Source organism: Symphalangus syndactylus, chromosome 22 (genome assembly GCF_028878055.3).
Source record: "Symphalangus syndactylus isolate Jambi chromosome 22, NHGRI_mSymSyn1-v2.1_pri, whole genome shotgun sequence".
Taxonomy (NCBI): domain Eukaryota; kingdom Metazoa; phylum Chordata; class Mammalia; order Primates; family Hylobatidae; genus Symphalangus; species Symphalangus syndactylus.
Window position 1 is genome coordinate 50,012,170 of NC_072444.2, and position 26,310 is coordinate 50,038,479.

Sequence of the window (26,310 nt, forward strand, 5' to 3'; positions counted from 1 at the left end):
GCTCAGAGCCCCTGCTTGTGGTTGCTCCCCATGGGCCCCTTTGCCATGGCCAACTGCTGGGCATCCTGGAGGTGCCACCTGCCTGCCCTGACTCCTTCTACCTGTACCAGAGCCTTGGGGGTTTGCCCATCTCACCCCGCCCCACCCTGATGAAATGTGCTCCATCAGAGGGCCCACCAAAGGGAGGGTTCTGACCCTAGGAGTGTTTGGGTCTATACCCCGGTCTGCAATGCATATAGATGTTCAGAGTGGCTCACCGGAAGAGCAGTCAGATATTCACTGTGAAATGTCAAACCCTGCCCAGCCCCAAGGAGACAACAAACAAACAGCCAGTAAATGCCTCAGCATTACATATTTCTTGGCAAAGGAGGGATAGTCAATTTTGACACTGTTAAGAAAAAATACAGCCTAATTTCTGCTCAAATGCACCAAATTTACTGCCCAGGTTCTCATTAACTACTGTCAAGGGAGAAGAAGATAGACAAGATAAATTATGAAAAAATTACTTTTTTAATGTACAAAAAGACTTATTTACAAGTTGAGCATTTCATCTCAATTCATAGCATGTAAAAAAAGCTAAAAATGTTTTGGAGATATAAATTTGGCTGGACGACTCACCTACAGTATATTCAGGGATGTCTTCTGTACAGAATATATACAGGTTGGGACTGGCAAGGGAAATCCTATCTCAGGAAGGCGATGAACACCACCGCAGAGCCACAGACCCTTAGCAACGTTCCCTGGCTTTCATTTGCAGTTGGCCTTGTCTCTGGACAGAGTTTGATGTGCTGGGACGCAGTGGGCCCAGATGATGATGTTGGCCTTGTCCTCAAACTCTCCTAAGAAGCTCCTCATTGAGGCCAAGGTCACAGTCAGAGTCACACTCTGAGTGGTGCTGTTTGGCAAGGTTGCCACACATTCCCCATGAAAAGGTTTGGGGTGTGTGTGTGTATGGTGGAGAAGATGCACCAATTCGCCCTACAGTGTGTTCAGGAATGATGTCTCCTGAAGCCAGTTCCAAATTCCATTTCCAGGTGGGTCTTGGTCACACTGAACAGGAAAATTCAATGATGCTCCCTCAGAGTCCTGAGGATCAACCCCTTCCCCTTTCCACCCCCAACCATACCACCACACATGTCATCATTCTCTGCCCAGTGACTCAGTGGGCAGAAGGAAGGGAATCCGGAGGATACCAGGCATGCACACTGTGGCTTGGTGGAGAACACTGGGCTGCTGGTGAGTGTTGGGGGACTAGGCTGCCGTCAGGCCCTGGAGTTTTTCGTGGTAAAGTGGGTGGATGTTGCATTGGAGAAACAGGATTGGGTAAACATGCAACTTCCTCTTCCTACTGAGAGATCCCTAGGGCGGCCTGAGGCTGGGCCCCGGGTGCACCCTCACTCCATCCCTAACCCACAGCAGCTCCAGCAGCCCCGAGGTATTTAGAAACAAGTCTCTTTTCAGGAAGGGCTACATTCTACATGCAAACACTGTAAACACGGTCTGGCGAGGCCAGGGCAGCTTCTGGGCTTGCCCCAAGGAGTACATTTTTTCTTTCCTTTTTCTGGTGATACTTACATACTTTATTCATTCATATATACTTCAATGCTTTATTCATTCATATACACTTGGATGGGCTGCCAGTCCCAGACTCGGCTTTACGGAGTAGAAGAGCCAGCTCTACCAAACCTGGAATCAGAATGTGCTCCTGAATCATCCAGGTATAATGTGTGTTTTTCCTCTACGACAAGCTATGTTAGAGACCTCAAGAGTTAGGCTACATAGAGGAATTCAGGTGGACCAGGAATTCCTTTTCCTTCCAAGTAGTAGAATAAAAAGCTCATCTTTCTGGAGCAGAGTATCCAGTATGGCATTCAGATTCAAACCCAAATGCTCCCTACCATCTTTCTGCATATCCTTTGAAAGGCTTTGGCCAAAGTAATCCCTCGTTAGCCGAATGTCAGCCGTGAAGAAGCCGGAACAGAGCAGTCCTGTAAGCACCGAAGGCTGGAAAGCACTGTGTAAATGAGTTTTGCACTCCCTCCTGTCCTATGGAGACTTTTTTTCATTATTCTGAGGAATAATCCAAAAGACCAGAGAGGATGCCCGTAAACCTTCTCTTACAACACCTGTCATCTGAAGCGGCCATTGCGCAACAACCCCTCAAGCCTATTTAACACTTTTTTGGAAAAAGACAAAACAGCTGGAACCCCCAGGCTCTGGGCAGCGATGACCCCTCGGGGTGCACTCAGCACCAGGCTTTCGGGGCTCTAGGTCATCATGTTCAGGAACTTGTTCTCCTCGGCGAGGCTGGTGAGCATGGAGCTCATGTCCCCAACAGCCATGTTGCTGATGCCTGCGGGGATGGAGGGCAGGGTCAAGGAGTTTCGGGGGGTGGTGAGGCGGGAGGAGTTCTGGGAGAGGCTGTGGAGGAGGCTGGGGCTCAGAGCACCCGAGAACAAACTCGAGTGATCTCCATCATCCATGATGGCATCGAAGTCAATCTGGGGGGCCTCCAGGAGCTGGGAGTCCACAGTGCTGGACACCTGGTTGACCCCTGGTGAGGGCAAGGGCTGGGGCTGGATGCTGTCTGGACAGGCCTGTGGCTGTGATGGCTGGGACCGCATGACCTGGCAGCCCCCAAGGTTCTCCAGGCCTCCATCCTGTTCATACATGTGGATCTGGCCGTAGTAGTAGAGCATGCTGTGGTCTGGGGCCCCACCTGCGTCCTGCGGAGGCGGCTGGGAAGGCACGGACCCCATGTTGCCCATCGCTCCCTTGGGTACAGCCTCTGCTGTCTCCTGACTGGATGGCATGGCAGCCATGGCATGGCCTGTGGCCCTGGCGTAGGCCAGCTTCTGCTGCACAGCACGTACCCCACTGTGGCGGCCAGCGGGGCTGGGCTCGACGGGAGGCCGGGGCTGCACTAGGCCAAAGCCTGCTGTAGCCACCCCCATCGGGCCTGGTTGGGGCTCCATGAAGCCAGGCTGGCGGGCAGGCAGAAGGCTGGGGACCTGGTGGTAGCCCTCCTGGCTCATGGGGGCTGCCAGGTGATGGCTCTGCTGTGGGTAGCTCTGGACTGGGTGAGGTGGTAGCACTCCAGCCAGGGCTGAATTGGGGACCCCAAGTTCCCTGTGGCGATTGCCCATGATGGTGGGGTCAGGTGCAACTTCTGTCTGCTGAGGGTGCCCCAGATGCCCTGGCTGGGCTGGCATGTTGCTGCAGGATTGGGGGAACTGGTTGAGGGCCCCACTGATGGTGCTGGGGCTCAGCTGGGGGTGGGCTTGGCCATAGCAGGCATGGGGGCTCATAGTGGTAGTCATGCCAGGACAGTGGCTGCCTGCTACTGGCTGTCGCAGCTGCTGCATGTAGTTTACCCTGGGGATGCCCTGGGAGGGGGCTCCGCTGCGGGGCTGAAGGTGTGGCTGCGTGCTGTCCAGGCCCCCAGGGCTCGCCTGTAGGCCTTGTGGACTGTAGCCTGGGTACTGGCCAAAGGCAGGCTTCTGCTGCACCACCGCCAGGTTGCCCTGAGGAAAGGGTGGAGGCTTCACCTGGCTGGCCAGGGCGTCCATGGTGCCAGAGCTCACCTCGTTCCACTGCACAGGCATGTTATTTTTGTTCAGGCTGGAGGGCGCCCCAAAGCCTAACTGGCATCCTCCCAGCACAGGGGCGGAGGGGCCCACGTTGGAGTCAGCAGCCACCATCCTGCGCTGTCCGTGCAGCCCCGGGCTGGGCAGTTTGGGGTTGTCAGAGAAGCCAGTGCTTTCCGTGGGATACACCTGCCCGGCGCCCTCGTCCAAAGCGCCACTGGCGTGCGCCTTGATGTACTGCACCACGTCGTCCGGCAGCACCAGGTCGTCCTCCGGCAGCCCCAGGTCGGCCTCGGGCCCTGCGCCGTCCGCTCCTGCCGCCACGGCCTCCATCGCCACGTTCTCGCTGATGCTAGGCGGCCGGGGCGAGTAGGCGCCGCGGGCCAGGCCGCCATCAGTGCTCGGGTGGCTCTGCAGGCGGAGGCCTCGCCTGTCGGCACAGGGCGGCAGCGGGCCGGGGTTCACGTTGTGGGCGCTGTGGAAGCGCTGCACCCGCGGCAGGGACAGGGCATCGGGCCGCCGCACAGGGTCGCTGGCCCGCCTGGCTCCGCCGCTTGGAGCCTCGTGGGGGAAGGCGGGCGCAGCCCCCGCGTGGCCGTGGCCATAGGTCGGCCCGTCGCTGTCACGCCGCGGCCCCAGCGGGCGTGGGCAGCCGGCGGGCAGCGTGCGCTCGGGCGCGTCCAGCAGCGCCAGCCTGGTCCGCAGGCTCATGCGCTCTAGGCCCGGCAGCGGAGTGGGGGGTGGGCCGCCAGTGGCTGCCGCGTACTTGGCCCGCAGGCTGTACTGCTGCGCGGGCGTGAGGTTGAGCAGCCCGGAGCCGCCGCTGCACTGGCTGGCCTCGCTCGAGCGCCGCGACGCGTCGGTGGAGATGGGGTCGTAGGAGTCAGCAGAGCTCGCGTTGTGTGGGCGGCCGGCGCCCAGGGGTGAGGCCTCGCTGGAGCGGCGGCTGGAGAAGTAGGGGGAGATGCCGGAGGAGCGGCGGCTCACGGTGTAGGCCGAGCTGACCGTGCTGGTGGAGCTGTCACGGCGCTCCTGCAGCTGGCTCAGCATGGTCACCTCGCTCGCGGACAGCTCCGACAGCCGCGGGTTGGGCAGCAGCCCCGCGGGCCCGCCGCCCCCACTGCCACCTAAGTTTTCCAGGATGGAGCCTGCGGGAAAGCAGAGGGGTCAGCACCGGGACAAGGGTAGGTGGCTGCTTGCTTTGACCATGCTCAGTCATCCCACTGGGCCTGGAGCCCGAGAAGAGGGCCTGGAACACGGTGCACTCAGGCGATGCATGCTTTCTTTCTCTCTTTCTCTTTTTAGAGACAGGATTTCCCAGGCTGGCCTTGAACTCCTGGGCTCAAGGGATCCTCCCTCCTCAGACTCTGGAGTAGCTAGGGCACACGTGTGCCACCATGCCCAGTGAGCAGATGGTTTTTCAATTAAAAAGGGGAAGGAAAAAGCAATATATAAACAAATGGTGGCACTTATTGCTAAGGGTGGGTGAGGGGAAGCCAGGAGGCCTAAGTCCCTATCTTGACTTTACCATTGACTGTCTGGCCTTGAATTCTCCTTTCTCTGGCCCTCAGTTTCTCTAGCTGTAGATAAATGTGCCTCTCCATAGGACTGAGTTACGCAGAGGAGGGGATGAGCAACTCAGGAAGGCCCAGGTTGGTCTCCTGGCACAGTACCCTCACAGTCCATGGAGGTGTTGCCACCTGGGCTTCCCTGAGATGGAGTTTAAGGAGCAGGCTATTACAGGGAGTACCCTGAGGTCCATTCCCATGGAAGGAAAGACAGGCTGCAAGAGTGGGCAGAGGAGATGGGAGCCCAGGATGATCTCACAGGGAGCCCAGGACCCCCAATGGCTCTTCAGTGCTGCCCTGAGTTGGGCACCTCTCTGAGCCTCATCTTGATGGCTGGGCCTTTACACTCCTGCAGTGACCAGTCATTGCATGTGGGGCTGCTGGGAAGGGGTGACATTGGGTGGGGCATCTGTCTGCAACCCAGGAGATCCCTGTAGGGGGCTGAGAGTTCAAGGCCATTTATCAGTAGTCCCCACAAGTTGGGACAACAAATCCTCCCTTCAAGTGAGAGCAGGTGGTACATCAGTGTTGACTACAGTGGGCAGCCCGGCACAATCCTAGGCACAGAGTCGGTACCCAAGACATGCTCGTTAAAGACGCCTTCCATCTCAGAGCCTGGCCAACACCTCTTGAGGCTGAGCACAGCACTGCCTCTGCCATGAAGTCCTCCCTGCTCATCCCCAGCTCAGTGTGCTTTCTCCTTCCTCTGCACAGCTCTACCCTAAGCTCTGGCTTTGGTGGTACCTGGCTTGTTCTGCAGTAGAGTGTGAATCTGGTGTCACAGCCTTCTAACCATACACTCCTTTGGGACCGGAATTAAATGGCTCTCCTGCCTAAGGCCTTTGCCATGGTGCTCACAGCAAGTGCCTAATCAGTGAAGGAATGAATGGGTGAGGAAGAGGATGATGTGCACAGGGTCTGCTTGCTTTGGGGGGTTATAAGGACTCAGCATGGTGCAGTTGAAAGAGCATGGGCTTTGGCTAATCTCACCCCTGCCATTGATTTGGGTAAGGCATTTCACCTCGCTGAGCCTCAGTTTCCTTTTCTGTACTGGGCTGGTAAGATCCTGTAGGCATCCGGTGGGATAGCACTGGTGCTTGGTGGGTGGCAGCCTAGTTGGTGCTGCCCCAGACTCTCTCCTGCCCCATCTGCAAACCCCGGGCCTTCACTCACCACTTCCCGGGAGGGGAGGCAGCTTGGTGTTCCGCGTGTGTGGAGTCGGCCCAGCCCATGAGCAGGAATCCTTGAGTGACTTGAGCTTCTCCTTCTTGAGCTGCTCGAACCGGTGCATGGTGGTCATGTGTTTGCGCAGCTGGAGGCCACCAGTGGAGGGGGCAGCCAGGGCTGAGGTGTCAGCCCCTGGGGGTGTGTCATCCAGCACCGTCAGGTCTCCCAGGCTCCCGGGCCCCGTCCCCGGCATCTCCACGCCACTGTCATTGTTGGGGGCACCGCCCAGGGGAGAGGGCTCGCTGCTGCAGGACGACTGGGCCCCGGGACTGGACTGACACAGCTGCAGGGGATGAGGCAAGAAGGCATAGACTCAGAGGGTGTGAGATTCCACCTGGTCCTGCCTCTAGGCCTGCACAGGCACCATACCCTCGCACACCCTGGGGGGCTGGGGGTGAGGGAAGGAACCTGCCTTGAGGAGGAGCATGTAAAGCATCATGAGTCTGTTTGCTTAAAATGGTCAAGTCACTTCACTTCTCTTAACCTTGCCTTCCCCAACTATGAGATGGACCTGAACTGATTCCGGTGCAGAGTTAGTGGGTGGATGGACAGCACGCAGCATGCAGAAGGCACTCAGTATGGCACAAAAGAAGGCACTTAAACACTCCCACCAACAGCCAGGTACCCTGATGAGGTGAGGAACGAAAGCCTGCTGACTTGGTGGCTTCAACCAGACAGGATGATCCAAAAAGGCCAGGGGCAGGTTGTTGGAAAGGGAAAGGATGACCAGGGAAGGGGACCTGTGGGATGCAGCCCTTGTGTAAAGGGCCACCCCAAAGCAGCCTTCCCTCTGGGTTAGATAGAGTGGGGCAGGGAGCTCATGGCACATGTACCCAGTGCATAATGCCACAGAACTCGGATGACATCCACAGAACTCTGATCTAGGCCCAGATGAGGCTTGCACCAGATGCACTACCTCTGGGCTCATTGTTAGGCCAAATGGCCCCAAATTCCAGCTTCCTTGGGAAGCTGTGATCTTCCTTCCCATGAGGACACAGACTTAATGGAAGCAGGGACCTTCTAGGTGTTGTCCATGGCGCCATCCACATCTCTCTGCTTGGCCCTCAGGACCTTCTGCAGCCTAGACGCATGCCTCCCTGTCACTCTGTCCCTGATACAGCCTGGCACCCCTGCTCCCCACACCTGCCAGTTCCACTCCGGCTGCCAAGGCCAATGGCCCCACCTGCAGTGCCCTGCCGTGTGCCTGTCCGGGCCCACCTGCCTGGGCCTAGGAGGCCTGGACTGACAGATGAGTCTCTGCCAGGCAGCAGCATGGACTGGCTCCCCAGCCACCCTCACTCCCCCAGCCCACCCACACATGCCCAGCTCCTTGGCTCACCTCAGTACCGTCTATCCTTAGGGGAGGTACAGTCAGGAAAAAGAGATGGAGACAAAGAACAAGTGGTTAGAACAAAAGGAGTGGACGCCAGAGGGGTGGGGATGCAGAGACAGGACAGAGGAGTGGGGGCTGGCAGTGGCACTTGGGTGCTGGCTGGAAAGGCACTTGGGTGCTGGCTGGAAAGGTGCAGGGGCCACCCCCGCCCTGTGCAGGCCCACCATACAGGGTGGCATCCCTGTCACCCAGGGTGCTGCCACACACCAGCAGGAGCCTGGTCAGAGCAGAATGGGACCTGGACAAGACAGGTTCCATGTGAGGCCCAAGGTGGTGAAGGGGGAAAGCCAAGTTGGAGAGAGGAGGGATATCGCTGTGCCCCTAGAGGGGGGCCTTAGGGCAGAGCCCACAACCGTGGTAAGGGGTGGCCCTGGGCACGGCTGTGGAGTCGCCTTGCGTGGCTGGGCTGCCCAGCTCCGCTTACCCCGGAGCTCTCGGTCTTGATGGCTCTGACGTGCAGGCAGTCCTCCACGGCCTGGCTGGTGCTGCTGGCCTCGGTGCTCTCTGGGCCGCCAGGCTCAGTGCCGGCCTCACTGTCCCCATTCTCTTTGAGCAGCGGTGTGCGGAGGTGCACGTCATTGCGCTGCTTCTTGGTGACGTGGGCATCTGGGCCGTGGACCGTTTTCACATGCTTCCGGAGAGAGCTGGGGTCTGTGTATCTCTTGGTGCAGCCTGGGATCTTGCAGATGTAGGGTTTCTGGGGAGAGAAGCAGGCCTGTGTCATGGATAGGGGTGCAAGGATCAACTCTGAAGGGGCACTCTCCCTGTTCTCCTGAAGCTACCCACGTCCCTCAGCAGAGCCCAGCTGGCAACGTCAGTAGGTGCTCTGTCAAATTTGCAGCCAGTGCTCTGTGGATGGAGCCATGCAGGAGCCTGGCCATAGCCTGGCTTGTCTGCCACCTGTTCATGCAGTTAAGCACATGGCCACGGGGTGTCCTGCCACAAGAAGCTGGGGACACACGTGCCGCGTGTAATCACAATGCTGCTTCTCAGTGAACACGGCAGTGGGGTTTTTAGTACTAGTAGCAAGTGTACGAGCTCAGTGTACCCCGTGACAGCACTAGCACCCCTGATTTCTCTGATGAAGAAAGGCAGGATCAGGGAGGCAAAGGAACAGCTTCCAAGTCATCCAGTAATGGGGTGAAAAAACCCAAGATTTCCGAACCTCAGTCCTGGACTCATAAACAAGCACACACACACACACACACACACACACACACCCACACCACACACCACGTCTACAGAAAAACATACACTTACACATACACACATGTGCACACACACTCCCCTCTAAGGCTAGCTGTTGTCCATAGAGACTCTGAGGGGTTCAGATGCCTTTGAAAATTCCTCTAACTTCTTACAAGCATTGGAGCAAAGTCCCTTTGGGGTCCAGGATGTGTCTAAGCTTTGAAAAACATACATTTCCAAGTAAGCCTGAGCGACAGTAATTGTGTGGCTGGGCGAGGACACCACCGGCTCTTGCCCTGCTTTCTCCCTGGTTCTCTCAGTCCAGATAGGGGCTCTGCCTACCCAGGGAGACAGAGGCTGCTCTGTGCCCCATCTGCTGGGGCTGACAGCCACGGCAGGCCCAAGCAGGCTAACAGCTGGAGCATGTCACTGCTGGCTGCCCAAGCCAACAGGCCAGGGGGCTGCCAACAAACGCCAAGCTCAGACAGCACTGCTCTGCTTCCCCCAGGCAGCGGGGCAGCTGCTCCCCAGTGGAACACCTGCTTGTGGTGGAAAGGGAATTTGGGGGTGTGGAGCAGTGACCCAGGGTGTTTTCACAGCTGCAGAGGGATCATCACTCCTCTGGCACTGGGGAAAGTCACTTCATCTCTGAGTCTTCATTTTCTCATCTAGAGGATGGGGAGGCAGAACCCACCCAGCAGCCCCAAGTAATCGGGAGCAGATGCATGTTAAACACTCCGAGATCAGAGGGGCCACTTCCCTGCTTCAACTTCAGCTCTTGAGGACCTCATGATGGCCTTTGGGGAGGGCACTATTATATTTATTACAGAGATAAGGAAATTGAGGCACAGAGAGGGTCAGTATGCCATGGGACCTCACGGGGCATCTTTTAGAGGAAAGGATGTGGCACAGAGAAAGAGATCGGTCTGTCTAGGTCTCAGAGTACTGGTCTGTATCTGAGGATGTACAGCTGGTCAGTGGTGGGGGCAGGACACCGGGCACCTGGCTATCTACTGGCCTACAGATGCCTGGAAGCCATGGGGTGTCACTAGAGCCCCTGTGTGCATGCCCAGTGCATGCCCCGCGGGGGTACCTCATTGGAGTGGGTGCGATTCTGGTGCTTGGCACGGTCCGAGGCGTTAGAGAAGGCTTTGTTGCAGCCCTCGTGCTCACACACGTATGGCTTCTCCCCGGTGTGGGACCGCAGGTGTGTCTTCAGGTTCTCCAGGCGGGAGTAGGCCTTTGAGCAGCCCTCGAACTAGAAGGAGGCGGTTCAGTCAGTCAAGGCACCCCAGGGGGCCCAACCTTGAGGCTGGCTGCTGCTTCCTCCCCACCCCCTCCTCTACTCTGTTCCACCCCATCAGCACACTCAGAAGCATGCATTTTAAGGATATTACTTTCCTTTCCTGAAAACATGGAAAGAGCTGAAAAGTACAAAGAGAAAAATGAAAACCACGGTCGCCCAGGGGCTGCCACTGCTGACACGCGGGTAAGTTTCATTCTGGTGACTCTGCAATTCATCTCCACATGTCTTTAAAACCAAAATTGGGAACATATCAAGTATTCAGTTACATACTCTATTTTTTAAAATCAGCAGCATATTCCCGTATCATTAAACTCTAAACTATGACTTTGAACTGTTTCCTAGTACCACTGTCGATTAGAATTTTTCTGTGCACTAAAATATGCTGAGAATAAAATTCAGTCCTTCAAGTCCTTGAGTGAGTCGGCCACCCTCACCTTCACTCTGGACCCACTGGTCTCCTTTCAGTTCTTTGACTCCACTAAGTTCTTCCTGGCTTGGGGCCTCTGCAAACTACTGACCCCTCTGGCTGGAAACTTCCGCGGCCCCCACCCAATCCGGTTCCTGGCCCAGGTCCCTCCCTCTCAATCTTTTAGGTCATCTCCTCTGAGAGCATTTTTCTGATATTCTCAATTACAACACTCTATCCTCTCTCCTTTATACCCCTTGGCTCGATTTATAATGATCTTAATCATTTTGTTACCAGCCTTCTTACTAGAATACCAGCTCCACAGAGCAGGAATCTTCTGGGTCTTGTTCATGGCTGTCTTCCTAATATTTAGCATCTAGGCACTCAAGAAACATTTTTGGAAAGGAAGGAAAGAGGAAAGGAGGGAGCAAGGGAGAGAGGAAGGAAGGAAAGTAGGTGGGGAGAGAGGGAAGAAGGGAGGAAGGGGTGAAGGAAGAACAGATCATTGCAGAAAGCTCTGCAGCTATTCCAAAGATACTGTGGTTGCATTGAATGGATGTACGAAAACCGCCCTCAGGAGGACACGTACACCCGGCAGGAGCTGTGTCATTCCTCCCATCCTCCCCTTTATTCCTGACCAGTCTGATTGAGCACGCTTGGCTCCAAACGCCTTTTATCTGTTTCCACGACTCACAGCTCATATCATCAAAGGGCTATGGTTTGCTACTACTGAGGATGTTAAGAAAATAACTTGCTGCAATGAACCCTGAAGAGCCACAACAATCTTGCAAAAGGAGGACAAATTTGGAGAACTCATATGCCCCAATTTACTTCCTACAAATTGACAGTAATACAGACTGCATGTGGTACTGACATAAAGAGAGACATAGAGATCCAGGCAATACAACTGGCAGTTCAGAAAGAAACCCAGACTCTTAAGGTCAATTGATTTTTGGCAAGGATGCCAAGACCATTCAAATGGAAATAACAATTTTTCAGCAAATGGACTCGGACAACTGCATAATCACATGCAAAAGAGTAAGTTTGGATCCCTACCTCATACCATGTACAAAAATTAACTCCAGGCTGAGCATGGTGGCTCATGCCTATAATCCTAGCACTTTGGGAGGCTGAGGCAGGTGGATCACCTGAGGTCAGGAGTTCAAGACCAGCCTGGCTATCATGGTAAAACCCCATCTCTACTAAAAATACAAAAAATTAGCCAGGCGTCGTGGCGCATGCCTGTAATCCCAGCTACTTGGGAGGCTGAGGCAGGAGAGTCACTTAAACCTGGGATGTGGATGTTGCAGTGAGCCAAGATGGCATCACTGCACTCTAGCCTGGGTGACAGAAGGAGACTCCGTCTCAAAAAAAAAAAAAAAAAAAATTAACTCCAAATGGATCAAAGACCTCAATGGAAGAGTTATATTGTAAAACTCTCTATACACACATATATTCTTTTTTTAATTTTTAAATTTTTCAGAGTGCCAGTATTCAATATTTCTATAAATAAAAGTCTATCTTTATAAACTATAAAACTCTTAGAAGAAAACATAGAGGTAAATTTTTGTGACCTTGGATTAGGCAACGGTTCCTTAGCTATGATGCTAAAAGCACAAGCAATTAAAAAATTGTACAGCCTCAAAATTAAAAACTTTGTGCTCTAAAAGAAAGTATCAAGGAAATGAAAACCCAGAGAATGGGAGAATTATTTGCAAATCATATATTTGCAATATATATGGGTCTAGTAACCAGATATATGAAAAATTCTTACAATTTAACAACAAAAAGACAACCAGATTTCAAAACAGGCAATATTTGGGTAGACAGTTCTCCAGAGAAGATACACAAATGGCCAATAAGCACCTGAAAAGATGTTTAACATTATTAATCACTAATTAGGGAAGTGCTAATCAAAAACACAATAAAATACTACTTTATACCCACTAGGATATGGCTAGAATAAAAAAGACAGGTAACAACCAGTGTTGGTGACGATTTGGAGAAATCAGAACCCTCATTCATTGTGGGTGGAAAGGTAAAATGGAGCAGCGTTTCTGGAAAACAGACTAGCAGTTCCTCAATTGCCATATGATTCAGCAATTCCACTCCTAGTTACACATACCCAAGGGAAGTGAAAACGTTCTGTCCATATAAAAACATGAACACACATGTTCATAGCAGCATTATTCATAATAGCCTCAAAGTGAATACAATGCAAATATCCATCAACTGATGAATGCATAAACAAAACATGGTCTATCCACACAATGGAATATTATGCAGCCACAAAAAGAAATAAAGTACGCATGCATGCTACAACACAGATGAACCTTGAAAACGTGTTAACTGAAAGAAGCAAGACACAAAGGCACATATTGTATGATTTCCGTTTTTATGAAATTTCCAGAACAGGCAAATCCATACAGACAGAAAGCAGATTAGTAATTGTCCGGGGCTGTGGGAAGGACAGAATTAGGAGTGGCTGCTAATGAGTACAGGGTATCTTTCTGGGGTGATGAAAATGTTCTGAAATTAACTAGTAGTGATGGTTGTACAAATCTGTGAATGTACTAAAAACAACTAAATTGTACATTTTCTTAAAAGGGTGAACTTTATGGTATGTCAGCTATTTCTCAATAAAAAAACTGACTTGCCAACAAAGGTAGCATATTTCACTGGATCCTGGACACCACTGATTTTAAGACAGTCTGACTTCAGAGATATTAAGGTGAAAACTAAATGTATGTCTCAGAATCTATGAAACAAGAATTCACAAAAAGGAGTTCCTAGATGTTTCAGCTACAGCTGAAACCACGTGTGCATTTGTGGGGCAGCAGTTTCTGTGTGTTAGTCTCTCCAAATATAGTCATAAATCCTGTTGACCTTCTAAAGGAGACCACAGAAAAGGTCTTATCATTGAGCTCACTTAAAAAAAAAAATAACTCAGCTGGGAGCTGTGGCTCAAGCCTCGAACCCCAGCACTTTGGGAGGCTGAGGCAGGCAGACTGCTTGAGCCCAGGAGTTCAAGAGCAACATGGCAAAACCCCATCTCTACAAAAAAATACAAAAAGTAGCTGGGTTGGTGGCATGCACCTGTAGTCCCAGCTACTCAGGAGGCTGAGGTGGGAGAATTGCCTGAGCCCAGGAGGTAGAGGCTGCAATGAGCTGCTTGGGTGGCAAAGTGAGACTCTGTCTCAAAAAACAAACAAACAAAAAAACCCTCAACCGTTTTAACCCATCATTGCTCAAGCTCTGAATCACTAATAATGTTTTTTTCTCTGCAGAGTACTATGGAGCTGTCCCTCTGCCCAGTGTCACCCAGCCAAGCAAACTGCAGGGTGCAGATATGCCTTTGGACTCACAGTCACAGACACACCCACACATCTTTGCCATGCTTACTGAGATGCTCACACCCAGAGAGCAAGTCCATCAAGGTCTGGGATGGCATGAGGCGAGGGGCCTCCAGCACCCAAACAGGCAGGGTGGGAACAGGCTCCTGTCCCAGAGCCCCTGCTGTGGTCTGCTCCACGCAGGTGTGCCTGTGTCCAGCCACCTCCAAACACGATCCCCCTGGCCTGGCTGGCCGGCCGGTCTTGACGCTGCGGCGGGGTGGGGAGAATGCCACTCACCGTGCACTTGTGGGGCTTCTCGCCCGTGTGCCGCCTCATGTGCACCACCAGCATGTACTGCGCCTTGAAGGGCTTCTGCTCCCGCGTGCAGGCCTGCCAGCGGCACACGAACTCCTTCTTCTCCCCGTGGATGTGCTCGTTGTTGATGTGCTGCCGGAGGGACATGCCCAGAAGAGGGTAAGCAGGGCCAGAGGCCCACAGACCACCCCCTGCTGTCAGCTGACCACCCGCACCGGCACCCCCCAGCCCTCCCCGACCTGTGTGCAGACCACCCACCCTGCTGACCACACCTATTATGTTCAGACCATGCTCCTCATTGCTCATCCCACCTACTATATGCAGACCACTGACCCTACAAGCCAGGCCACACCTCCTCATGAATCATCACTAGCTGCCCTTAAATGAAGGCCTACTGCGTGCCGCTTATCTTCCCTGCGTTTTCCAATCAGTCATCAAAGTGACCGTCTATATTGGACAAAGCCATCCCGTGCACCGCAGCCTGGGCTCTGGGCTCTGGGCTCTGGTGTGATGACACTCCCAGGCTGCAAACAGTAGGCACTAACCGCAGCGAGGCAAACGTACCTGTAGTGGGTGCATGAGAAGCCTCTCCTAAGCTTGCCCCTATTGTTTCAGAGGTTTGTAAATAACATATTTTGCTTCAATAGAAAAATAACACATGCTTATCTCTATTTTTGGCATTGACCCATGAGATAATGGCTTTGTCCCCTTTCCACAAAGGCACAGAGAGTTCAGTGGCCTGCACAGGGCCCTGGCAGTCGGCGTGGTGGAGCCAGAACTGATCTTAATGGTGGGCTCTGGGTACAGTGTGAAGCTTATCCTGGGAGAAAACGGCCCAGGCAAGTGAGTCGGGACAGCCAGCGCAGCACAACTAACCCCACCACGTATCTTGGGTCAGGCTGGGTTTGCTTCCCCAGCCCGATGGCGAGGCCAGGACACTCAGGTCTTGGAGGCCTCCCCTTCCTCCTCTGTTCTCAGTTTCCTCCCGGGGCTTCACTTCCTCCCAGCCCCCCTCCCACAACCTCCAGACCCACACAGTCCAGTGCAGTGACCACTTGCCCCACGTGGGGCTCTTGCACACTTGAAATGTGGCTGGCATGAGCTGGGATGGGCTAGAAGTGCAAACTACACACCAGTTTCAAAGACTTAGAATGGAAAAAAAGAATATACAATATCTCAATAACTTTGTTTTCTATTGACTACCTGCTAAATGATATTTCCGATATATTGGGTTGAATAAAAAATATTAAAATTAACTTCACTTGTTTCTTTTTACTTTTAAATGCGCTCCTAGGAAATGCAAATTACATGGGTAGCTGGCATTTGTGGCCTGTAATATTGTTCTGCTGGACATTCTGCTGTGGAACTTTGCCACCAAAAAAGGCTGTCCCGAGAGCGGAGCATCAGGCACTGGCAGCGCCTTGCCCCAGAAGACAGAAAACTGCCAGGCCCTCATGCCCTGTGTGACTTGCCCAACTGTCACGCATATAGATGCCCCTGCTGGAGCATGTGAAATCTTCAGCGCTTTGAACTTCCAGGGAAATCTTATCATATTAGCCTCACTTTCCAGTTTTAAAGACTTTCAAATGATAAAAATGCTTCCTGACAATGCCTTTCATTTTTTTCTTATTGGTTTACTTAGTAACAAATTGTTAATAAACCAGGGGCTCCAGCTCGCCTGTGTGCCTGCTCCATCCATCTTTCCAGGGAGCAGAGAGAAACAGAGAGAGAGAGAGACAGACAGACAGAGCTGGGTGAAGGGGTCTGCTTTTTCCAGGGCCTGGTGGAGGTGGCCACCTATAGCTCCAGGACAGTCCAGGGCACAGGCAGAAGCCCCTGGCTAAAGCCCTCCTTCCAATGTGGGGACCCTCCGCATTCATCTGAGGAATTCCGTGCCTGCTCTTTGGGGCTGACCCACTTATCACAGAGCACGTCTTTGACATCCTCATCTGCATGCTCTGGCTTTGGCCTTCCCCTGGCCTGAGAGACTGTCCCTCTCTCCTCCTTTCATCTAACTGATTTGTTCTGCAACTCACAGCTCCACGGTCCCTGCTCCATCGAGGGCTTGTTTACCCCAAAGAGGTGGTACAAGTTGAAAAATTAAGTTTGAGATCCAGAAGGGGTTAGATAAGACCCTGCTTCACCAGTTCTATGTCAGCTGCATTCGTTTGCTGGGAAGTTCTGGTCTTCTGGGTGAGAACTGTGTTTGGGAGGACAAACTCCAACACAAAAGAAACCTACAGTATTTGTGAACAAGTTGCGTAAGTGGAAGAAGCAGAGGGAGTCGGTGTGTCCTAAATGCTAAGTTCACAGAGCTGAGGAGAAGCAAGCGCCTCTGGGACAGCTTCTGAATATGAATAGGAGACGTGTGCATGTGTGTGTGTGCATGTGTGTGCACGTGCGTGTGTGTCTGCTCTTCCCAGCAATCGAGCTACTAATTTGGTGGGTTCATCTTTACAGACACTCACTCACCAAGGAGTATGTGCTGGGGAGTTGGGAGGTGGCTTTCTTGAATTTAAGTTCTCTGGATGGAGAAGAGAGAACCACTCAGGGTTGGTGTGGGGAACAGGCAGGAGGAGGAAGGAGGGAGCTGCTAGGTGCGGAATGTCTGTGAGCCACTAAGTGCTGACGAACATGATTGACCCTCCTGTGGGGTAGCATCAACTCCCTTTATAGGAAAAAAAATGAAGCTCGCAGAGGTGGAGTCACTTGCTCAGAACCACTCAGCTGGTTGTGGTGGGGACAGGTTTGGAGCCAGGTGTCTCCTGTGCCAAGCCTCTGCTCTGCACACTGCACACATCACCCCTAACTGCCATATAAGGGATGCTGTGGTATGAGAGTTTGGAATGAGGACCAAGAGGCATATCCTGAAGGTCTCGCTGGCTCCCATGGTCATCTCTAATCACCTGAGCTATCAGTACTCAGGCACTGTTAAGCAGCCTCCTCTCTGATCTGGGTGTAGACGCCCACCTGCACCCATATCCACTGAGTATCTGTGAATAGTCCCCAAAAGGAAAGGATCAACTCCTTCCTTCACGGGAGAAGCTTCTTTCACTTATTATCGTGTAGATACTGGCTGGTTTAACTAATCGTATTTCCCTCTTTGCACTGCCTATCAGGAATCTCAGAAAAAAAAAATGTGTATATAGAATATAGCTCAAAGCACTTGGTTTTTAATACTAACTCTATTCCTGGTTTCACTTTATTATTCTCTTTTCCCTGACAGTCTCATTTACTTATTTTTTCTTTTAATCTTTTGTATTACATATGTATTGGAAGCCATCTTAAAAACAGGCAGGGCACACATAAGTAATTATGCCTCCCACTTGCAGGGCATGTGGCCCAGGCATCTCTGGGGGTCTCCTCCTCCAGCCCCTTCTGTCTAGTAGAGGCCCTGGAAGGCTCAGCATCCTGCATAGCCTGGGCCGTGCCCCGGTTGGCGGGCTGCTGGGGTTCACAGGCTTACGTGCACCAGCTGCTCCTGGGTGTCATACTCCTTGGTGCAGTCTTCCCAGCGGCAGTTGGTCTCATAGATGATCACCTCAGCCTCCTGCTTACAGTCATCCCTGTCCAGATCTTCCTTGAGGTCAGCCAGCTGCTCCTGGGAGAAGGGAAGGGCACACCCACATGAGCTGTGTCCAGACACCTGGCCCTGAAGAGAGGTCGCTGTTAGTCCCATGCATTCTGTGCCAAGGACCCTGGGCTGTTACAGGTGTGGATGCAAGTGTGTGTGTTACAGGTGTGTGTGCACACACACAACACATGCATGCAGACACACACACACACACACACACACACTCACTCATCAGCCTTTTTAGCTCCTGTCCTCAACTCAGCCCCATCCACAGCTCTCCTTGTCAGATGGCCTGTCCTGGGGCCCCTCCTCCTTCCTCTCCAGTGCACATTTGTCTTCATCAAGGTGCTGTGGGGAACCAGTTTTCCCTGCCACAGCCCTAACGCATGGGCATCTGCATTCTTGTACGATAGGGAGGATCCAAGGACCTCCCCATGAATACACAGTGAGCTCGAGGCAGCCTAGGTCTGGACTTGAGTCTCCTGACCACATTAGGGCCCATGCGGCCATTTTAATGAGGTGAAGGAAAGACCCCTGAGACATTCCTTCACCTGATCACAGGTACCTGAAATTCCTTCACCTGATCACAGGTACCTGAAATTCCCATCAAAAAGGACAAAGTCTTTTTCTCTCAAACTGGCAACAGACTGAGAATTAACCCACAAGACCATCCCTACCCTCACTGATGCTAACCAGGGGCACCCTCTGAGCAGAGGACATGAGGACAGGCAGGAGGTACCTGCCTGGGGTCGGGGCACAGGGAGAGGCTCAGATACTCCAGGTAGGGATGGAAAGTCTGCAGAGGGCCTATAAGGGCTGTCAAGGACTCCCCAGTATTCCACCGGTCTGCTAGGCAGGCTGGGAGCAAAGCCAAGCAAAGAGGCAGATGTTACCAAGATTGCTTCACATTTCAAACTCTCTCCAAAAACAGCAGGAAAATGTTGTCTTTCAAAATAGCCTCTGGGGAAAACATTATAGTCAGGCTCAGGGGGATGAAGGACCTCGCCCCATAGTCAAAAGGCCTAACGCCCACTGGCTTCGGGGACTCAGTGAGCGGTACCATAGCTGCCCAGGTCACGATTTCAGTCCTAATGCTGAGTCCCTTTCTGGGAGTGGCAGAAATTAGCTTCAGGATGCTCTGCTGTCAGTGGAGACTCAAACCCCACCTGGCTTTCCATAAGAGCTGCAAAGACCTCTTCCAAGAAGGGATCCTGATTGTTTCTCAGAGGACCTTTCAACGAATCCACTTGTTCCAAACAGGAAAGCAACGTGTCGTACAATAGCTCCAGGGGCTACACTGGGACCAAGTCAAAGGAAGGTGTGGGAGCATTTCCTTTCCAGATCTTTAGCAATGGATTGTCTGGGGGCTGTCGGGGTGAGACCATGGGGAGAGTGGACCAGAGGGCCTCCTATCACCCTCTCCACTCTTTGAGAAAACCTGGAAGTCAGCCATCCACCTTACAAATGAGTCAGGGAGTCCTTGGTCAGTGAATCGGGACACTGAGTGACAGGGGGACAACCTCCTCATGATAAACAGCTTTCCTTGCACTGACACGTGTGCAGAGCCAGGCTGGGCAGGCAGGAGGCCCTGTGTGGCCCGCCTGGGTTGGAGGGCGGGCATAGGGCCCTACCGGCGTGTGGCCGTGGGGCTCCCAGGTGCTCAGTGCCTGCCTGCCGGCCCTGTCCTCACCATTCCGGCGTGTTTATCTTCCTTGGATATGTGCCGTCCTCATCAATTTCATCGGCCCCCGATGATGGTTGGCCTCGTGGAAACCATGCATCATGCTGAGACCGGCTTTGGTGTCAGCAAGGGGAGAAGAATTTGTCATCAACCCCTCTGCTTGCCTGACAATAACAGAAGCCAATATTTCATGAAAATTAAGTGCCCAGAGCATGCCTGATGGTTCACAGTTTTGATAAAGGATGGTCGGCAGATGCAGGGGAGACGGGGATAGGAGGCCCCGAGCATCCTTGGTGTCCAAGATGCGGCTTCTGTGGTAACGGATGAAGACTGGGCCACCACGAGAGGGCTTGGGGGACCAGGGGCTTACTTACCAGGTCAACAGGCATGGCATGCCCTTTACAAGACAGGCCCCTGCTCCAAGAGTGGGGGCTGCCTGCATGCTGTCTTGGAGCAGAAGAAATAAGTGGCAAGGTTTCCAAAAGGATCAGCACAGGGTCTGGGCCACACGATAGGCCTGCATTGGGCTGTGAGCTGCTCCGCTCTTCTCTCCCCGCTTGAACTTGTCCTATCTTACCCCCTCACCACGCCACTCACTGACTCAAATGTGCATTGAATCATTGGAAAATACTGTGTCAGTCACTGCACACTTGCACAAACCCTGGTGGCATGGAACCCAATCAGGCACTTCTCCCACAGTGCCACCTCTCCAAAGCTTAGAGTGTAGACAGGGAGACAGGTGTGCACACAGCACATGCCCTGAAGTGAACCCTGAGCTAGGCTGGGTGTGTGGGCCTGGAGCTAAGTCCTATTACCCAGGAGAACCAGGAAGGGCAGAAGTGGCAGCGAAGGAGCCAGGGTGGGGTAGGGTTCCAAGAGTGAGAGCAGCCTAGAGGCGCCTGGGCCATTCCGGGGACATGAGCAACTCAGCTAGGCTGTGACTGGTGCTATGCACAGGTCAGGTGTGGAGAGAGAGATAGATGCAGCCTGAGACAAGAGGGATGGCTAGGCAGAAGTTCATTCATTCACTCACTGATTCATTCACCATGTGTGATGGGTATATAGTATGTCCAGGGTGCTGGGAACACAGTGGTGAGAAGTCACAGCTCAGCATTCCCACCCAGTCCTCCCTGGGTCACTCATTCATCCACGCAGGCAGCCAGCCAGCCATCCGTTCACCACCAAGGGTACAGCCCCAAGGCAGCCCACAGGCCTGGTCCTAGCTGGAGGAAGGTGGTGCGGCTGGCAGCAGGTTACCTGCGTCAGCGCCAGAGGGGAGGCTGGCCGCAGGCCCTCAGGCTCAGTCTTGACCTTGCTGCGCTTGTGAATGGTGACAGGGTTGACAGTGCTGCTGACGGCCGACTCACTGCTCTGCTTGTTCTGAGGAAGGGTGCAGAGGACAGTCTGTTACTCAGGGGCAGGGCAGGGATATCCCAAATTTTTTTGGACTTTAACTCTAGGATCTCTCCGCACAGGCCATCTGGGCTAACCCTGTGTTTAAAGTATCAGAAATAGAGTCCCCAGCTCAGTCCTGCCGGAACACATGTCCTGCTACAGGAGAGCACCCAGACCTGGGCATGCCAACCCCCACCTCTCCATCACCGCCTCCCCAAGACTTCTGGGAAATGGGAAAGAGACCCTCTCTTTGGAAAATGCGGGGTGCCCTTGCTCCTGTTCTGACCAGGCTCAACTTCTCAGCCCTCCAGAGCAGGGGACACTGTGGGTCTGAAAACAGGGCCTGGCCAGCCCAGGGCATAGGGGGCCAGAGCCCAGTTCCTCAGGAGAAGGGGCTAGAGCTAAAGTATCAGGTGATGTTTCCAGAGCTGACAGCCACTGTCGTGGGGAGGCTGTGGGGAGCCACCAGGAGCCCTGGGGTGGAGAGGGAGGACATTCTGGAACAGAGGACACTTCTAGAGGACATGTTGTCCTGTCTTCCTTCCAAAGGTGTAGCCACATCCAGGCTTTGCCATTTGCTGGTGGGTGGCCTGGGGTGGTCCCTTCACCTCTGGCATCGTCGTTGTCAGTGCTCCCAGGATAAGAGCCTATGGGAGCTCTGCACACACGAGCTCGTTTATATGCACAGTGGCCCCACCTAGGCGTCAGGAATCCCACTTTGCAGATAAGTTAGCTCAGGCTGCCAGAGGGAGAGAGGTTTGCTGCTTTCAGGCAAGTTGGAATCCCAAAGATGGTCTGACTGATGCTAAGGCCTGTGCCTTTCCACGTCCTTATCTGTAAAAGAACACTTCATTTGCCAAATAATAATGGCACCTAGGATGTGCCAGGCACCATACTAGGATGCCCAGGCATGCTCAAGGCCCGTTGGAAGGGTTGAATGAGGCAGTGTGTGAAAGCCTGCTGCAAATGCACACTCTATAACGAAACTGCACAGTGTTATAATGATTCACTCACCCACCCATGCCATGTGCTGTGCATGCAGCACCTCCATGGTGCCAGGCCCTGGGAACTCGAGGCTTTCTCCATCTACTTATTATGCTTCTTGGACAGGAGACAGCAGAATGGAGAAGCTGGCAGCTTCCCATGGACTGAGCCCAGGTCTCACCCTTTCTGTAACGTGGCCTCTGCCCAGAAGGCACCCCAGCGGCCAGACGTGAATCCAGAGGCCCTCTACAAGTTCTTAGCATGAGCTGGCAGTGAACAGCCCTCATGCGTCCAGATGAGTACCCAGTGGCCATCCTGGCCCCTGCACCCACCTACCTGGTTGGTGTCACTCAGACAGTTGCCGCTGCTGCTGAGCTGGGTGGGCGTGGCACTGATGGAGGTGAGGGCCATGGGCTGCTGGGCCAGGAAGGTGGGTGAGGGCTGGATCAGGGGTGGTGTGTGTCCAAAGGCTGACCCCAGACCCCTCTGCTGGCTCAGTATCTGCTGGTAGGCCACAGGGTTGATGGGGTGGGGGAAGGTGAAGGCTGGGCTGCAACAGAGCAGACAAGGAAGTGGGGGTGGGGGGTCGGGGGCTCTGTTAGGCTGACACTTTCTGGACAGAGAGAACGTTGCCCAGATGACAGGGATGAGCATGTTGCTAGCCCCACCATGACTGTGGCTTCTTCACTCAAGAACCAGCTGTGGCTTCCTACTGTCTGCCACTCACCTTCTGTGATCAGCTCCCCAGATTCTGCCCCAGGATGCAGCCTTCACCCCTGGCAGGCTGGCCCCCGACAGGGACCAGACTCCATCTCATCCCCACACCCTGGCCTCTCCACTGCTGTGATACCTAGATGCATGCCTGTATCACTGCTCCCTGACTACATGAAACCCATGAGGCCCCCGAATCCTGTTCTAATGCCCCCTCATCCAGGAATCATGCCCTGAGCCCTCCAGCTTGCATTATTCTCCTCTTCTTACTGCACTTCTAGGCTCTGTCACACCACTTGCATAAGAGCCACCCTTCACACAGCAGGATACCAAGGAAAGATTGGTGACCCCTGTGGTTGAGCCATAAAAGACACTGTGGCTTCCTACAGCTTCCTCTCGCATCTCAGGCTGCAAGGTGGGCTGGGACCTGTCTGCCATGCTGTGAGGACACTCAAGCAGCCCTAAGCAGAGGCTCACAGATGAGGAACAAAGGGCACTGCTGAGAGCCCCGTGAGGGGGCATTCTGGCCCAGTCAAGCCTTCAGCGGGATGAAGCACTGGCTGACAGCTTGACTGTGGCCACCGAACTGGAGCTCAGCCTGTCTCCAATTCCTAACCCTTAGAAATGGGGTGAGATGGCCGGGCGCGGTGGCTCGTGCCTGTAATCCCAGCACTTTGGAAGGCTGAGGTGGGCGGATCACGAGGTCAGGAGATCGAGACCATCCTGGCTAACACGGTGAAACCCCGTCTCTACTAAAAATACAAAATAAATAAATAAATAAATAAATAAATAACCCGGTGTGATGGTGGGCGCCTGTAGTCCCAGCTACTCAGGAGGCTGAGGCGGGAGAATGGCGTGAACCCCGGAGGCGGAGCTTGCAGTGAGCCGAGATCGCGCCACTGCACTCCAGCCTGGGCGACAGAGCGAGACTCCGTCTCAAAAAAAAAAAAAAAAAAAAAAAAAAAAGAAATGGGGTAAGATAACAATTGCTTGTGGTTTTAAACTGCTATGTGTTGGAGCAATTCATTAGGCAGCAAAAGATAACAAATACACTTCTTATTCTTTCCATCTCCAGGTCGTTGGGACAAACTCTCTTGAAATTCCTAACACCTCCTGGCCTCTCCTGGAGGTGCTGGGGAGGCATGTGATTTTCAGTCAAGCTGGCTGGGGTCTGAGTCCTCAGACAGTCTAGAGCCACACAGACGGGAGAAGGCTGGCTGGTGTCAGTGAGGCTTGGGTGTGCCACCATGCGGCTACAGAGGGAGGCCTGCTGCCAGCCCAGAGGCTTGCTGACAGCATGGGCCATGTCAATGTCATATTTTGTGTGGTCTCCAAGGTTGGCCAATACTTGGCTGCTCCACCAAATTCAGTGAAATACTAGGAAAACCATCTTCGACCTCAAACACCTTTGATTTCACATTTGAGTCATTCATGACAGGCCTGGTCCATGAAGATGTATTCAGATATGGGCTCATTTCAATTTGATCATTATTGGTTTTGAATTCATAGAAAAGGTGCAAGTATGTGGATTCACAAATGCCACAAGTCCTGTCTTTCTCCTCGGGTCAAAAGCACCCACTGAAAAGCCAGCCCCTCCCCACTGGGCCCTCAGCCCAGCTCTGGTCCTCAGCTCTCTGCTTGCAGGCGGGGCTCACCTGAGGGCACCCGCTGACAGATGCCCATAGGAACCGCTGGCCGCTGAGCTGCTTCGGGAGTTGTTGATGTAGGCCACTAGCGAGTTGGGTGAGGTGCGGATCATCCGCTGCAGGTCCAGGCTGGCGTCTGAGAGTGGGGAGATGGACAGCGCCCGCTTGCGGCTCAGGCGGGGCGTCACCCGTGGGCTGGAGAAACGGGACACTGTGGGATAGTCAACACAAGACAGGTCAGCATCACTGGGGATGGGGGAGGGGGTGACAGGTGGGTGGCGGACAGGAAGAGCCTGCGAGGATGGTCTAATGGGAATCCTAGCTCTGCCGACTTTCCAGCTGTGGGCTCTTGGGCAAAGGATGTCACCTCTCGGCCTCAGTTTGTTGATCTGTAAAATGGACTGAGCAGCGCAGGGTGTGGTGAGGACTGCAGAAGTGCATGTAAGGTGTTTGGGCGAGTGAATATGAGCACTGAGCATAGTGTATTTACCACTGGGTGCAGAGACCAGGGCTGGAATCCAGCAATGCTTACCTCATGACAGGAGTGTGCACGAATCATAAGTGAGCAGTTCGGTGGCCGCTCACCAAGTTAGCCCACCTGGGAAGCCAGCCCCAGGTCAAGAAACAGGGCTTGGCCAGTGTCCACAGGCCCCCTCCATCTTCTAGCCCAAGGGCAGCCGCTATCCTGGCTTCTAACACACAGCTTAGTGTTGCCTACTTTTGAGCTTTGTGTAAATGGAATTTTTAAATACTCTTTCATATCTGGCCTCCTTCATCCACATGGTCAGTTTGTAAGATTTCTCCATGCTATTGTGTGTGGCAGAAGCTCGCCTGTTCCCACTGCTATGGAGAATTCCATGGGGAAGAGAGTGAATGGAAGTAAGTGCTCCAAGGTCACGGGTCACGTTGTACCTGAAATCACCACTAAAGTGCCCCATGAGAGGGCATTTTCCAAGCAGAGGCCTGGATGGTGGCCCCCAGACTCTTCGCGATGTCTGGGCCTTTGGCTGTCTCTCCAGAGCCTGTTGGGCAGCCTGCTGTAACAGGGCAGGGAGGACACGAGGACATGGCAGCGAGAGGCATCCTGATACAGGCAGGTGCTCCTGCATACTGAGGTCCTCAGTTCTAAGGTTGCCTGAGGCTCTGGGAAGCTGTTGCTTTGAATGTGCACACCACATGCATGCAGGCACACATGTACGCAGGTGCACACACCACCCATGCATGCAAACACCTGTGTGCACCCACATGCAGACATGTGAACACATGCATATGCACACATATGTGTGGACACATGGCTATGCCCTCAGCCCTCACCAGCTGCTGTCACACACCTACATAACTGTGGAAGGGAAGAGGGCTTGCCCCAGATAAGAGTACCCTTTACCCCAGGACCAAAGGCTCTTCCACTGTGGTTCCAGACTGCTCCCCCTCACGGTGCCCCCATCAGGATTCTAGGTCTCTGCTCTGAACAAGCGGTGGCCTAGAAATGGTCTGACAACACTGCTGGATGACTCTCCACAAGCCAAGCTTCCTGCCCTGTCCAGATCCTCCAGAGCCAGTCTCCTCTTTTTAAAGGGCTCTAATAGTGCTGACCACCAGGGCTGGCATGAGGTGTAAATTAGGCGAAGCATGAGAAGCACCTGGCCCATGGTAGGGCACAGTAAATGCTTGGGCCTGTCCTTGACTTTCTGGACACCTGTATGGAGCAGCCTTTTCTCATGTCCCACTGGCCCCTGCCCACCCATCCTTTCCAGGCCTCCGGGTTCCCCATGGGCTGGTAGTGTCACCCATAAATGATGCTGGGGGTTGCTCAAGCACACCCATGTCTGTGCTTGGCTGTTCCTGGGCTTATGATAACTGCTTTCCTCCCTTCTGCCTGCTGAGACCCCTCCTGAGTGCCCCCTCCTCCAGGCAGGCTGCCCTGACTGCAGGGTCTGGCTCCGTGGGCCTCATGCTCACAGTCCACACGGCCTCTTGGTGGGTGCTCCTGAAGC

The 26,310-nt window shown here is 53.5% G+C and overlaps 1 protein-coding gene across 1 annotated transcript in view; it reads right to left on the bottom strand.

The window, feature by feature from the left end:
- Positions 1–542: 542 nt before the first annotated feature.
- GLI2 (GLI family zinc finger 2) overlaps positions 543–26,310 on the bottom strand; it is a 255,998-nt gene continuing 230,230 nt past the window's right edge. The window contains exons 6-14 of the mRNA XM_055262031.2: positions 24,326–24,527; positions 22,296–22,509; positions 20,838–20,960; positions 17,792–17,926; positions 14,308–14,457; positions 10,057–10,221; positions 8,200–8,472; positions 6,329–6,665; positions 543–4,735 (exon numbers count right to left, since the gene is read on the bottom strand). Coding sequence (XP_055118006.1) covers positions 2,268–4,735; positions 6,329–6,665; positions 8,200–8,472; positions 10,057–10,221; positions 14,308–14,457; positions 17,792–17,926; positions 20,838–20,960; positions 22,296–22,509; positions 24,326–24,527 — 4,067 coding nt within the window. The 3' untranslated portion in view covers positions 543–2,267. The remainder of the gene's footprint in view (positions 4,736–6,328; positions 6,666–8,199; positions 8,473–10,056; positions 10,222–14,307; positions 14,458–17,791; positions 17,927–20,837; positions 20,961–22,295; positions 22,510–24,325; positions 24,528–26,310) is intronic.